This window comes from Mesocricetus auratus, unplaced genomic scaffold, assembly GCF_017639785.1.
Source record: "Mesocricetus auratus isolate SY011 unplaced genomic scaffold, BCM_Maur_2.0 Super-Scaffold_100015, whole genome shotgun sequence".
Lineage (NCBI taxonomy): Eukaryota > Metazoa > Chordata > Mammalia > Rodentia > Cricetidae > Mesocricetus > Mesocricetus auratus.
The window spans coordinates 64,764,113-64,778,161 of NW_024429198.1; the positions used below are offsets into that span (position 1 = coordinate 64,764,113).

General features: G+C 35.4%; 1 protein-coding gene and 1 long non-coding RNA gene across 6 annotated transcripts in view; one reads left to right on the forward strand and one right to left on the reverse strand.

Annotated features, from left to right (window-relative positions):
• Window positions 1–14,049, forward strand: part of Matr3 (matrin 3) — a 28,303-nt gene that overhangs the window by 2,062 nt on the left and 12,192 nt on the right. For all 5 annotated transcript variants that reach the window (XM_005065279.4, XM_013124262.3, XM_013124255.3 and 2 more), the window contains 3 exons: window positions 6,532–7,616; window positions 12,383–12,444; window positions 13,854–13,895. In XM_005065279.4, the coding sequence (XP_005065336.1) occupies window positions 6,705–7,616; window positions 12,383–12,444; window positions 13,854–13,895 (1,016 nt within the window). In that variant the 5' untranslated portion in view covers window positions 6,532–6,704. Of the gene's footprint in view, window positions 1–6,531; window positions 7,617–12,382; window positions 12,445–13,853; window positions 13,896–14,049 lie in introns of those variants that run through there.
• Window positions 1–14,049, reverse strand: part of LOC121144394 — a 33,905-nt gene that overhangs the window by 1,071 nt on the left and 18,785 nt on the right. The gene's annotated exons all lie outside the window — the stretch shown is intronic.

Genomic DNA, 14,049 nt, shown 5'->3' on the forward strand with positions numbered 1-14,049 from the left:
CTTCTGGTTGGTTATATAATCCTTGAATAAGCTAGCATTTACCCAAGGGGTTTAAGTATTGAGGTTCTTTAAGTTTACATTTAATGGCATTTCATAAGTACTTCCTAGACCCATAAAAGTAGCTTTCATTTACTTCCCCATCAGTTATATACAACTTTTATGTAGCGTTTAAACATGAACTGATTTGGAAGTACTTTTTACCTGATGCTTTCAGACCAAAAATAATAAGGTGATTTAAAAGCAAGAATGCAACGATATCTTAACATTTTAGAAGTATCATGGTTCACATGGGTGCTGTGATAGAAGAATTATTAAATCTTCTTGAGACAAGTTTTCTCTAGAACTTTTTTATTATGAATACAATATCCTGCCTCTATGTATGTCTGCACGCCAGAAGAGGGCACCAGGTCTCATTATGGATGTTTATGAGCCACTATGTGGTTGCTGGGAATTGAACTCAGGACCTCTGGAAGAGCAGCCGTCTCTCCAGCCCCCTCTGGAACTTGATTTGTAGACCAGGCTGGCTTTGAACTCGGAAGAGATCCACCTGCCTCTGTCTTCTGAGTGCTGGGGTTAAAGGTGTTCGCCATACACCAGACAAGAGTATTAAGTATATTACAGTGACAATGCTACCAATATGGTCCTTGATAAATAGATTAAAAAAGAGAGGTTGAACTTAAAAAAATGTATCTTAATAGATTGTGTTTGGTAGATATTGATGTCATTTTTAAGCGTGGAGTTTTAATTGATGGAATTGAGTAGTTTCACTCTTAGCATTCATTTATGCACAAAGGCTCTGGGTTTGCTAGTAGGTAATAAAAATTGATTCTGAAAACCTCAGTTTGTGGGAGGGGTGTTTTGTGGAAATGAAATCTATATAATTTTAAGTAATATTTCAAGAGGGTAATATTAGGAAGCAATCATGTGGAATGTCAATATTGCTGATGTCAACTTTTTTTTTTAAGAAGTGTGTAGAAAAATACTCAAAAATGATTTCTCCAAAGATCAATTTATATTTCCTGCCTGGTACTTTTTAAATTTTACACAAGAAGTTACATTTTTTTGTTGTTGTTTTGTGTTGGCTCATGGTCTTGGCACTATATATACCTCAGGCTGATCTCCAACTCTCCATTTTCCTGCCTCTGCCTCCCAAGTGCTAAGACAGCCACTAAGCATGCTTCCATTTGCTTTTGTAATGAGGAAAAATGAGTATGCAGATAGAAATGTTAGAAGTTCTTATCAGATCAGGTTCTCTTGGTTTTTAGCATCTCATACATTTTAAAGAAGAATTAACGTAGAAGTAGACCAGCTTCTAACAAAGTCTGGAAAATGTAATATTCAGAAATGACAAAAAAAAAACCCTAGTATTTTTGTGTTAATAAGATCAGGTATCAGATAATCATTTGTTAGATGTTCTTAGTATATCTGTACAGAATGTGTCCTCTTTGTTCTAAAATTCTTATTTATATTATGTATTTATTTTGGTTTTTCGAGACAGGGTTTCTCTGTATTGTTTTGGAGGCTGTCCTGGAACTCACTCTGTAGACCAGGCTGGCCTCGAACTCAGAGATCCTCCTGCCCTGTGTCTCCCGAATGCTGGCATTAAAGGCATGCACCACCAATACTAGCCTTTCTTCTTATTTTTGAAGCTGGGTCTCATTGTGAAGCTCAAACTGGCCTCAAACTTGGAAATCCTACTGCTACTCCCACCTGCCCAGCACTGGGATTAAAGGGGTGCAACAACACACCCAGCTGTTTTGAAATTCTTAATTAAAAATAAAAAAAACTGCGTGTGAAACTAGATCACTAAAAGTAGAACAGAAAGAAACTGCAACTGAGAAAGTTTTAGGTGTATGGTCTATAAGTGATTTTATACATAACTTTTCAAATTGAAATGGTTTGGGAAGGTTTCGGGCTTTGGAGTTTACCATACAAAAGTTTAGTTTTTAAGTCATTAAGGCTATCTAGAATGTATAGTATGACTCACCCCCACCCCCATCCTCTTAAAGTACTCAGCTGTGTATGTCTTAAGTCTGATTATGTGACTTTCTGGTTGGTTGTTTTGGAAGCAGGGTCTGGCTGTATTATATAACTTACAGGTGTTTGTGTGTGTGTGTGGTAGCGAATTCAGGCTCAGGTGTGTGGACCCTCTACCGTGTACTTTGTACTCCAGGCTAGCTGGTCTTCCATCTTCTGGGATTCTCCTCTTTGTAGGAGGGATCCCGGGTGCTTGTCTTCATGCTTGCATGACAATTTTACCCATTTAGTCCTCTATTCCTATGTTTGTAACTTGTTTTTTCGAGACAGGGTTTCTCTATGGTTTTGGAGCCTGTCCTGGAACTCGCTCCATCGACCAGGATGGCCTCGAACTCACGGAGATCCTCCTGCCTCTGCCTCCTGAGTGCTGGGACTAAAGGCGTGTGCCACAACACCATAGCTTGTTGGTTTTTAAGAAGTGATTACATAATTGAGCAGAACTCAAGATGTGGCAGTAATAGATACCTTTTAACTGTTTTTCTTTTCTGGCATATTTTAGTTGTCTTTATTTTTTTTAGTGTGTGAGATATGTAGGGCAACAGCACATGCCCACAGGAATGGCATCCATCTTTTCTGAGACCAGATTTCATTTGGCCTGAGGTCACCAGTTATTATAATAGTTGGCCAAGCAAGCCCCAAAGATATCTCTTCCTGTCTCTGCTTCCCCAGTACAGGGATTATACATTCTTACCAGTGTATCATTTTTTTTTTTAAATTCTAGTTCTGGGGATCTCAGGTTGTACTTGAAAGTACTTTACTGACTGAGCTGTCCATCTAGACCTAGTATTCAAAAGAAGTCCAATAAAGAGTATTTAAGCCTGGCAGTGTGTTGCATGCCTTTAGTCCTAGCACTTGGAGGCAGAGGCAGGTGAATTTCTGAGTTTGAGGCCAGCCTGGTCTACAGAGCAAGTGCCAGAACAGCTAGAGCTGTCACACAAACTGTTTCCAAAATAATAATAATATTTAATATTCAGGGAGGGAAGTTGTGTTGTTAAATCAATTTAATCAGAGGTTCTGCATATAAATACATCAATAAATTAGTTAATTTTTAATTATTGGTCTAAGATGCTGTCAGCTGAGCCTGATACACTTAGTTTAACTCCCAGGACTCACGTGGTAGAAAGAGAATACTGACTTCTACAAGCTATCTTGATCCACACATACAAAACAATTTGGATTTTTTTGTTCTTATTTTCTTTTAAGACAGGGTCTCACTATTTTTGGTTTTACGAGACAGGGTTTCTCTGTGGCTTAGGAGGCTGTCCTGGAGCTAGCTCTTGTAGACCAGGCTGGTCCTGAACTCACAGAAATCCGTCTGCCTCTGCCTCTTTGAGTGCTGGAATTAAAGGTGTGCGCCACCACCGCCCCGCTGAAATTGATTTTCATATTGCGTATTTCTGTGTGGTGCTGGCAGTTCAACTCAAGACCTCTCTCACGAATACTAGGCAGGCAAGTGTTCTACTGAACATATTCCTCTCCCTGGTTACTTAATATGAAATTATAGGTCATCTTGGTAAGGTTCTTCTGCTTTCCTGGTTTTTGTGATTAGAAATGCTTTTTGTATTGAGAGTAGAAGATTGATTTTATATTCATGAATGGGCATTTAGGTTAGATCTCTGAAGAGAGCCCAGGCATCTTCAAAAACTTTGTAGCTGAAAATGCTTTTGTACTCCACTCTGCCAATGCTCTGGAAGCTGAAGCAGGAGCATCTTGAGTTTGAAGCCAAGCTGGGACGGTAGACCTTATGCTAGGATCAAAGTCATATTGCAGGGTTTTAAGCACTCTACTCATTGGGCAACATCTTGAGCTTTCAAACCCCTAATTTTAAAAGATAAATGTTGTTTACTTATTGGGGGTATGCCACATGCCACAACAAGCATTTGGAATAACACATGCCACAAAGAAGACAATTCTGTGTGGTTGTTCTCAAACCTTTCTGCCCCAGAGATGGAAAGATAAACTTGTGTCACTGGTCTTTCTGGGCAAGGGCCAGCCATCTAGATGGGCCCCGGCCCTTAAATTTTTAATAAATGTTTAGTAATGAAGTATTTAAGTATTACAATAACTTTACTAATGAGCCTCAAGTCCCATGGGAACGAGCCCTTTAAAAATGGGTTTTATATCTTAGGTTCATTGCTAGTGGCACTGTTTTCACATTTTCTGAGCAGTGCTTTCATGCTTGATTTCTCTTCGCTGTTCCATTACCCACTTCTAGTTTTTTCTGCAGCAGGGTTCCAACATCTTAGAATTTGTGTATGGAACTATATAGTCTCAAACTCAAAAGAGTTCCCATGCCTTGGCTTCCAAAGCACTGAGATTATATATAGGAGCACTAACACTGGCCCAGGGTGGGAGTCTGGGGCATGGCAATTTTTTTTGTATTAATTAAAATTCCAACTTAAGTTCATTTTTGCAGAAGTGATACCTCAGTGTTGTGTGTAGCTGCATTTTAAGTTGAAATCAAGTACATTAGAAGTGGTTCTTGTGAATTGCACCTTGTCATAAGATTTATATTGTTTGTCCTCTTCTGAGTTTTTCTAACATCCATTTTCTGTTTTGTCTTTTAAGTTATATTTTATCTTTCTTATTTTTCCAGATCCACTGTTTCCCCGTAAAGTACAAAAATGTAATTGATGTCCCTGTAATTTCATGATTGTTTCCTTAAATTATGGTGGTTGAAAATTTTACATAATAAAATACTATTATTTCTCTGGAATAGGATAGTTTTTTTCAAAAGACAGGCTTTTGAGTAATAAAAGGCTTTGGCTGTAACATGATGTCAAAGTGTGATTAAATATTAACTTTTTAAAAATGACTTGTAAAAAATATATAAAATGTAGACATTAATGTCAGGTTAATACCACTGTACATAGTATTTCAGCCTGATGTCCTGTATGGCATTTTAAAGACTATTTTTAAAAAAGCCTTTCATCCACTGTTCACTAACTCTTCTCTTCATTAATCTTACCTTAAAGCTTAAGTAGATTACATAAGTGGATCTTGTCTAGAATTAGTTTCCTTGATGTCTTTACTCAAATTCATCTTTCTTGGTGTACAAAAACATCTGTAATTCCAGCTACCACTGATAGCATTTGTGTCTTTATTACATCTCTTTTTTTTTTATCTAGTCCAAATCTTTCTTGCCTGTAACTTTTTTTTTATTCTTCCTCTGCCACTGTGTTCGTCCAGTATATCCTTAATCTATCATTGATGAAATGATCCTATAATTGACTTTTAACTATTGGATATTTTCTGGGTTTTAGTGTAATTTATTAAGTTACAATGCTTAGGTGGACGGCTAGTCAAATGCAAACAAAACTGGAGAAGTAATGCATCATAGTAGAAGTCTGTGGCAAATTGATCAGATTTATCTTGTATGTGATTGTGATTATAAAATTATCTTGCAGAAAACATTGGTTGTATTATGTCTCTTCACTAATGCTTTATATGGGAATCGTGTTAATACTTTACACACTCTTATAACAGTTTTTGAGATACAGTGCTAATGATTTAATGTAAGTTTCATCCAGAAACACATCTTGAAAGATCATAATCAGAATTAAAAGTTTTCAAGCTATTGGGCAATTCTTGTGAAGAGTTTGCAGAAATCTGTTAACAAGGTCTTAGATTTCATTTATGTGCTTTGAATTCTAGAGATGTTATAGTCCTGAATATTGAACAATAATAGGTCCTACCTTGGGGGTGTTTCCCTTCTTTAAATCACCTGTGTTTCCTGTACCTGGGTTTTTTTCTTGGTAGGTCTGTTTCTATACTGACCAAAATTGTTCTCCTTACCTTATAAGAGTAGGTATCAAATAAGCACTGCCTGGTATGGTCAGTAAGAAGGCAGTTAGTTGTGTGGCTTATTTGGGTAGAAATCCTTAAAAATGTAGGAAATTACTTATTTTTCTTCATCTGTCTTCACCTCGAGTTAATTTGCTGCATAAAGGTCTCAACTGTTACTTGATCTTAGATCTTACATCAGGTACTTGACACCCTAAGCTTCACTTACTTGGGATTTTACTTGGTTCTTTCTGAAAGTGATAATAGGTCTCATTTTCTAAAGCAGAATACAACTGGTTCATCTTTGACTTGCTGACCTTTTTTTTTTTTTTTGATTTTTTTTAGTCTTCTAGAACTTAAGCATCATACTATAGAATAGAGTATGTTTTTATTCTTCTAAAAGAAGAAACCCATCTAGTTTTCACTGAAATTTTGATGCACCCAAACATCTAGGCCTTGAATTTAAATGTTTTTAAGCCCATTATGAAATTCCCTTTGTTAAATTTCAGCATGAAAAGCTACTTTTTAAATATCTATATGCAGGCTCTGCATACATCTGGAATCTGTTTAAGATATGTAATGAATTCCTTGTAAGTTTGAGATCTTAAGTGGTTTTTTTTTTTAATCAACATGATGCGTAAGTTTTTTTTTTCTTAAAAAACGGCATCTACTTTAAGGGATTTATGACTAAAACTGCTTATTTTTCTACAGAGTTGTCTGCTGGTTCTCAGCTTGAAGAAGATTCTACAGTCCTTATTGATCCTTTTTCTTGGCGTTACCATTTTTGAAGCAAAGTTAACCTAGCTTTCTAGTTTGAGCTTTCTTTTTGGCCGTCTTTTAAAAAATATTTTTGATCTATAAAATAGACAAGAGATAGTTCTACAATGTCCAAGTCATTCCAGCAGTCATCTCTCGGTAGGGACTCACAGGGTCATGGGCGTGACCTGTCTGCAGCAGGAATAGGCCTTCTTGCTGCTGCTACCCAGTCTTTAAGTATGCCAGCATCTCTTGGAAGGATGAACCAGGGTACTGCACGCCTTGCTAGTTTAATGAATCTTGGAATGAGTTCTTCATTGAATCAACAAGGAGCTCATAGCGCACTGTCTTCTGCTAGTACTTCTTCCCATAATTTGCAGTCTATATTTAACATTGGAAGTAGAGGTCCACTCCCTTTGTCTTCTCAACACCGTGGAGATGCAGACCAGGCCAGTAATATTTTGGCCAGCTTTGGTCTTTCTGCTAGAGACTTAGATGAACTGAGTCGTTATCCAGAGGACAAGATTACTCCTGAGAACTTGCCCCAAATCCTTCTACAGCTTAAAAGGAGGAGAACTGAAGAAGGCCCTACATTGAGTTATGGTAGAGATGGCAGATCTGCTACACGGGAGCCACCATACAGAGTACCTAGGGATGATTGGGAAGAAAAAAGGCACTTTAGAAGAGATAGCTTTGATGATCGTGGTCCTAGTCTCAACCCAGTGCTTGATTATGACCATGGAAGTCGTTCTCAAGAATCTGGTTATTATGACAGAATGGATTATGAAGATGACAGATTAAGAGATGGAGAAAGGTGTAGGGATGATTCCTTTTTTGGTGAGACCTCGCATAACTATCATAAATTTGACAGTGAGTATGAGAGAATGGGACGTGGTCCTGGCCCCTTACAAGAGAGATCTCTCTTTGAGAAAAAGAGGGGCGCTCCTCCAAGTAGCAATATTGAAGACTTCCATGGACTCTTACCGAAGGGTTATCCCCATCTGTGCTCTATATGTGATTTGCCAGTTCATTCTAATAAGGTGAGTTAAAGCAACAGATGCTTCTAATTTCTTTTACATTGTAGTGCCTATTCTGTATTTACCTATATCTTTTACTCTAATTCTGTAGTCTGATGACATTGAGTTGATCAAGAATTGTTATACTTTTGAGAATACTTTATTTGGAAGGTAATTGTTTTTGAGCAATATAAACCAGGGCTTTACATTAATAATACAGTCTACCTAGAATACTTCTAGCCACAAAGCTGTCATCCACTGGGATTATCTTGTTGTTTTTTGGCATCAGTATGTTCTTCTTAATCATATTTAAGCAGGCTTTTTACCCCTGTGGTCTGCTTTGTTGAATTAAGTTTTTTCCCCCTGAAGTCAATGTGCTTTGCCATTTAGGATGCTAGATTTCAGCTTTCCATCTGTCTTGATTGCTGATTTGCATGTAGTCAAAGATATATTCTTGTACAATTCTCCTTTTTCCTTATCTGTGGCTACAGGGAAAGTTAATGTAGAGCCCTGGTGTGTGTTTCAGTATGTTTCATATTTTAGATTAGTTCATTCTTCCTTTTTTAATTTCCCTTTAACACAAACTCTCATACTATGACTGAAATTTTTCATCATTTTTTTTCTCCGTTTCCACAACTTCCTTAAACATACTTCAAAGCTCACTTTTTATTATCCCATGTTTATTGCATCTGTCCCTTTAGAGACTTTGGATAAATCGTTGGCTACATTATCCTGCTCTGTGTTTCTTGTAAGAAAATTCTTTTTCTGATTTAGGCTTACTGTGCTTCTGGAATAGTCATGGGGGATGGGAGGAGAACAAACCTAATTCTCCTTTAATAATCACATCTGGCAAAATGGAGACCTTTTCAAAATGCCCTTTTAAATGTTGTCCTTCTCTTTCAACTTTTTCAGTATTACTCATTCTCATTGGAGTTTTTAAAATTCTAATTTTCACTATATATTGCAGTTGACTTAAAGTCAATGGTGCAGCACCCTTACTAGCTTGACCTGTAATCTATGAACATCCATTTTTCCTGATGTGCTTTGTAATAATTTATCTAACTTGTGGAATAAGTGCTACCATGAGATTGATATATATTTTTCTATGATCATTGTTACAGAGTTTTTCTTTACAGCAAAATTTGGAACATTTTCTTTTCATATCACTTTGTTTTAACTTCATTTTTTAGTGTGTTTTTTTAATCCACTAGACCCTGTTAATTTTTTTTGTTTTATTGCTGTTCCCTTTTTTATTAGATCTCAGCATTTTTACCTTTTAATCTTTTGTTTCATATCAAATAAGTTAACATAAAAGGCAAAGTTAAGTTTGTTACTTTTTTTATTTAAGAAATAGAACTGCCGGGTGTGGTGGCGCACACCTGTAATCCCAGCACTGGGAGGCAAAGGCAGGTGGATCTCTGAGTTCAAGGCCAGCCTGACCTACATTTTAAGTTCCAGGCCAGCCAGGGCTACATAGTGAGACCCTGTCTCAACAAATAAATAGAACCTGGAGCTCAAAAGAATCAGCAAATCTTATTTGTTAGACATTTTTTTTCCAAATTTGTTAGTTACACTAACTATGCCATGAAATTTATTGTTTTTTATCCTGTACTAAACTTCAAGATTTAGTCTGGTGTAATTAAAGCAATGAAAAAAAGATCCATTAAATTTGATTGACTCCAGCTTTTCCTATGTTACTTCTTAACCTCTTTACCAAGAAATTATATGACTAAGTCCAAGGAAAATAATTAGTGACCAAATGGAAGTGATCTTAAAGAACTGCAAATCTTTGCTGTTGGAAGAAAGTAACACAAAGGAACCATGAAAGAATTTGTCAGATAAACGTTTCTATTTTGTATGATTTTTTTTCCTTCAAATTTTACTACTTCCTAGTTCATAGAAAGGCTAATAATTTAAGTGAATGTAAACTAACAAAAGAGCAGTTTGAAAGACTTGATGACACTTTGGATTAAGGAGTGATTTTACCTTATAAAAATGTTCGTGTTCTAGTTTGCATATTCAAAATATTAGGTATATTTAACAATTATTTCAGAGAACTTTTGCTTAACCATTGGGTTTATAAAAGTTGTGTTTTTAGGTTAGACTAATTGGAAAAAATGTAAGCACTTGGATTTTCTCTGCCTCAATTTAGCTGATGTTTTCTCTGTATCTGTTTCATTAAAAAGTAAATACTTCAGCATTGAACTGTTAATGGATACAGATGTGACTTTTTAAGAGATTCCTGTAGTGGACATAGACAATGAAAATGAAGTATCCTGCTCTCTGGTATCACTGCATAACTTGGAAAATCTGTTGTTTCCACTTATTGGTAATGTTAAATTACCTACATTGTACAAAGTTCAAGTGAAAAGCATGATGTAACTTGTCATGATGGAGTGCCCTTATTTTATATTTTTAGGTGATTTTTAAGTAGTGGTCTTCCTAGTAGTGGTTTTTTTCTAGGTTATTTTAGTAAATCAAATAGCATATCTATACAATCTCAAACTTTCAAGTTTGTTTCATTTAAAGAAAATTGCCCACTGCAGCTTTTTTGTCTTATTACTTGAATTTCTTTTTTTTTTTTTTTTCCTTTTTAGTATTACTTAGGTCTTTAAATTACATCCATTCTGCCACTTTGGAAATACTTCATAATGATTATTATAAAACTTAGATATCCCAAATACCCTGGTGCCACATGTCTTTCATCTTAGTACTCAAAAAATTATGACCCTGCCTCAGAAAACAAAAAAGATACCTGAAAGATGATAAGTGTGAGCGTAGGGTTTTCCCTCACTAACTTGTAAATGCAGAAAGTGAATCCCTATTCTTTATCTCATGTAGAAACTATGTCAGAATAGAATCCAGAAGGTTTTTTGTGTTGTGGGGTATTTTTTGTGTGTGTTTTTAGTCGTTGGATTCATAAGTCTTCATATTAAATTAGACATCAACAGATTAGGTACAGTGGAGCTGATTAATAATAATGGATGGGGTTGGGAGGTACATGACTAATATTCTGATCTTGGCCTTCTTTCTAGTACTTTGCAAGACCATCTACATTTTTACCATAAACTTGAAACTTAGGGGACATGGGGGATTGGATATAATTTCTATTCAGCTCTGTGCCCTTTCCATCTCCTATAATTCAGAAGCATGCTTAAGATGATAACATTTATTCTTTTCCTAAAACACTGCTTCTTAAGGATAGATACTTGTATCTGAAGTTGTTCTGAAACTCTTTAAGTTGATGGATTCGTTTAGTCCCTTTTCTGAATTTGTGAATTTACCTATGGCGCCTCTTGCTTGCAGCTATTTTTAAAATGGCTTCCAGAAATGGTCTATTGTGTTGCAAGTACCTTTAGCCCATCTGTCTAATTGTATAACAGCTATGGAAGTCTCAAGTTCCTATTAGCTATTACTTTTGAAAGACAATCTAGTTTTCAGAGATACTAAGAATAGTAATTGATAGCACCTCACATTCTAAGTACTATTTTGTTTGGATATGTTCCTTTTTAGTTCTTTCACAGGGTTTTAACTAACTTTCTTAGCGTGAACTGTTGTAATATAAATCAAAATTAGGGTCTGTCCAGTTTATAAAATTCCATTTTCCTTCATAAAAATCAAATTGTGTAATTTGATGTTATGTTTCACTTAGCTGAGGCTCTCTAATCCCCTTGTTGGAGAAAAATACATTGCCTGACCATGTTTATATTCTACTTAGAACTTTCAAGAACAGTGGCTATTTTAGAAATTGTCTAGATTGGTGGAATTTGTGAAAAATCAAAACTACTTGTAAAACAATGTGGATTTTTAAAACAGTGCAGTATAGATATACTTGGCGATGTTCAGATAGCTTACCTTTATTATTTGTTTTTTTGTTTGTTTTACCACCCTAGGGGAATTTTGTTGCAATGAATTAATTTAGACTTAGGAGTCATATTTAGTTATATTGTACTTTAGGAAATAAACCAAGGCATTTTGATAGCAAAGCCCACCATTTCTAATTAGATAAAAAGTTAACTGGATACTTTTGTTAGGGAAAGGAAGATTAATTTGAAAATTAAAATAAATTTAGTTATTGTCTTCTATTTTTAAACTAAATAAAAAAAAGAAAATGCTAATTGAATACATTACATTGTTTCCCTCCTTAAAATTTGGAAAAAGGCACTCCTTAAATTTGATTCTGTTTTAGGGAAATATTGGAGATTAAATATTTGACAAATGGGGAAGGTTTCTTAGATAGTCCATTTCCATTAAAACATGTTGGCCTTTTTTTTTTTTAAACAGTACTTTTTTATTGTTCTGTTTTCACTATGCTAGAAAGTATGATATACTTGGAATTTGCCTAAAAGATTAGGTGAAATTTAAGATTCTACTTTAATTATTCACACACATTTTCTAGAAATCTAGGTATGTGACTATTTTGTTATGCATAACATTACAAAATAATCCGTTCCAAAAATAGTGACTACTTGAGTTTGCTCCACAGCAGTTACTGCACTCAGTTGACCTCAAGGTCATTTGTTCTTGATCTTTACTATATACATCTTCCCACTGTCAGTTCTCAATTATGCTGACCAGGTTAATCCAGTTTTTCCAAGAATGTGCATAGAGTATTTGAGGGCAGGATCAAGCTTCAAGGACTCAGAAATGGTTTTAACTTAAACCATTGTGACTTAATGAATGAGGAAGTGTTGTACAACCCAATACCGCATATGCACTAATTTAATGGTTCGTATGAAAATATTTTAGCTTTTAATATTTGTTAATTCTACTACTTTACTTTGCTGCAGGAGTGGAGTCAACATATCAATGGAGCGAGTCACAGTCGTCGATGCCAGCTACTTCTTGAAATGTAGGAATTGGAAATACATATAAAGCATCCTTATTGTGAATCAGAAACAGGCATTATTGGTTCGGGAAGTTAATCATTATACATATATTATTGCTATTAATTGATAATGTCTGGTTAATGTTTAGTTTCAGATAAACTATCTTAATAGACATAATGATGCTTTGTTACCTGATTTTTAATTTCTAGGATAAATACACATTGACCTGTTAATAAAGAAATAATTTTAATAGAATTAATGAAAAGATAGTGGGAAAAAAAAACAATCTATGGTGTCGTGTGGGAATCTCACTAGGCTCCGTATAGATTAAATGAGGTTTATTCAGAGAGATTACACTTATACAAGAGGCTGCCACAGGTTTCCAGCTCCAAGGATCCTCCCAAGCTGTTTCCCATGATTCAACCAGCAGCACGAAAGAGCATGCCTGTCAGACCTAAATCCCCCAACTCACTTGCGCACCTGTGACCACACCCCAGCGCCACAGGTGTGTTGTTAGATCTCTGGCTACACTATGGAGACCCAAAGCTGTGGAAATCTGGCATGCTTTTGAAAATTATTATTTTACGTGCATTGGTATTTTGCCTGCATCTAAGTCTGTGTAAGGGTGCCAGATCCCCTGGAACTGGAGTTAAACATGTGGGTGCTAGGAATTGAACCCAGGTCCTCTGGAGGAGCAGTCAGTGCTCTTAACAAATGAGTCATCTCTCCAGCCCTGTGGCATGCTTTGAGTGGTACGGTGACACTGTTAAAGCTGCTAAAGCCACAGAATAAAATGGCACGCGCTTCTGTATTAATAATTTAAAAAAGATAGTGGTTGGTAATCAAAATACATGTTAGAACTTTAATAATAGCTAATACATGGTACAGAACAAAAAATAGAGAGAAATAATTGAAAATTACTAGAAGCCAAGTCATTTTCCTCATGGAAAGCTTTTGACATACATGGCTTTCATTCTGAATTTAGGCTGCTACATTGAAATGGAATTTAAAGAAACTGCCTACAACAGTAGATATTATCCATATATACATAACTCCATTGGGTCTGTCCTTTCTGGTGCCACAGCTTAACTCTGCCCTGATAACCTAATATTGAGAAAGGAAACTGGTTTTTTTAGTCTTTGTTTTGGGGTTTTTTTTTGTTTGTTTTCTTTATATAACCTCCTTTCTAATACTGGTGCAGCATAAGTAAAGGAACATTTCAGCATGTATCATTTAAATTCACAATCACTGTGTGTGGGTTTATTCCAAAGCATTTGGTATCTGAAGTTCTTTTTGAAATACAATATAAGCTTTTGAAATATAGATTCTCAGATAACTTCATTAATACCATCTCTTTTTTTAGAGGCTTAAGGATGGTACATTGTGAAAAGCACCTTTTTATTTTAAAATTAATTTTCTGATCTTTTTAAAGCTATCCAGAATGGAATCCTGACAATGATACAGGACACACAATGTAAGTTAAAAATTTTTAGGCTATTGTTTATTAAGGAAATTAGTGTAAGGAATTCAAGTTTAACTTTTCTGTTTCATAAGAATACTTTTTGATAATGTTTTTTAAGAAGTGCTAGTTTAAGGAATTTTCAGAAAAGAACATAGTAATATTCTTT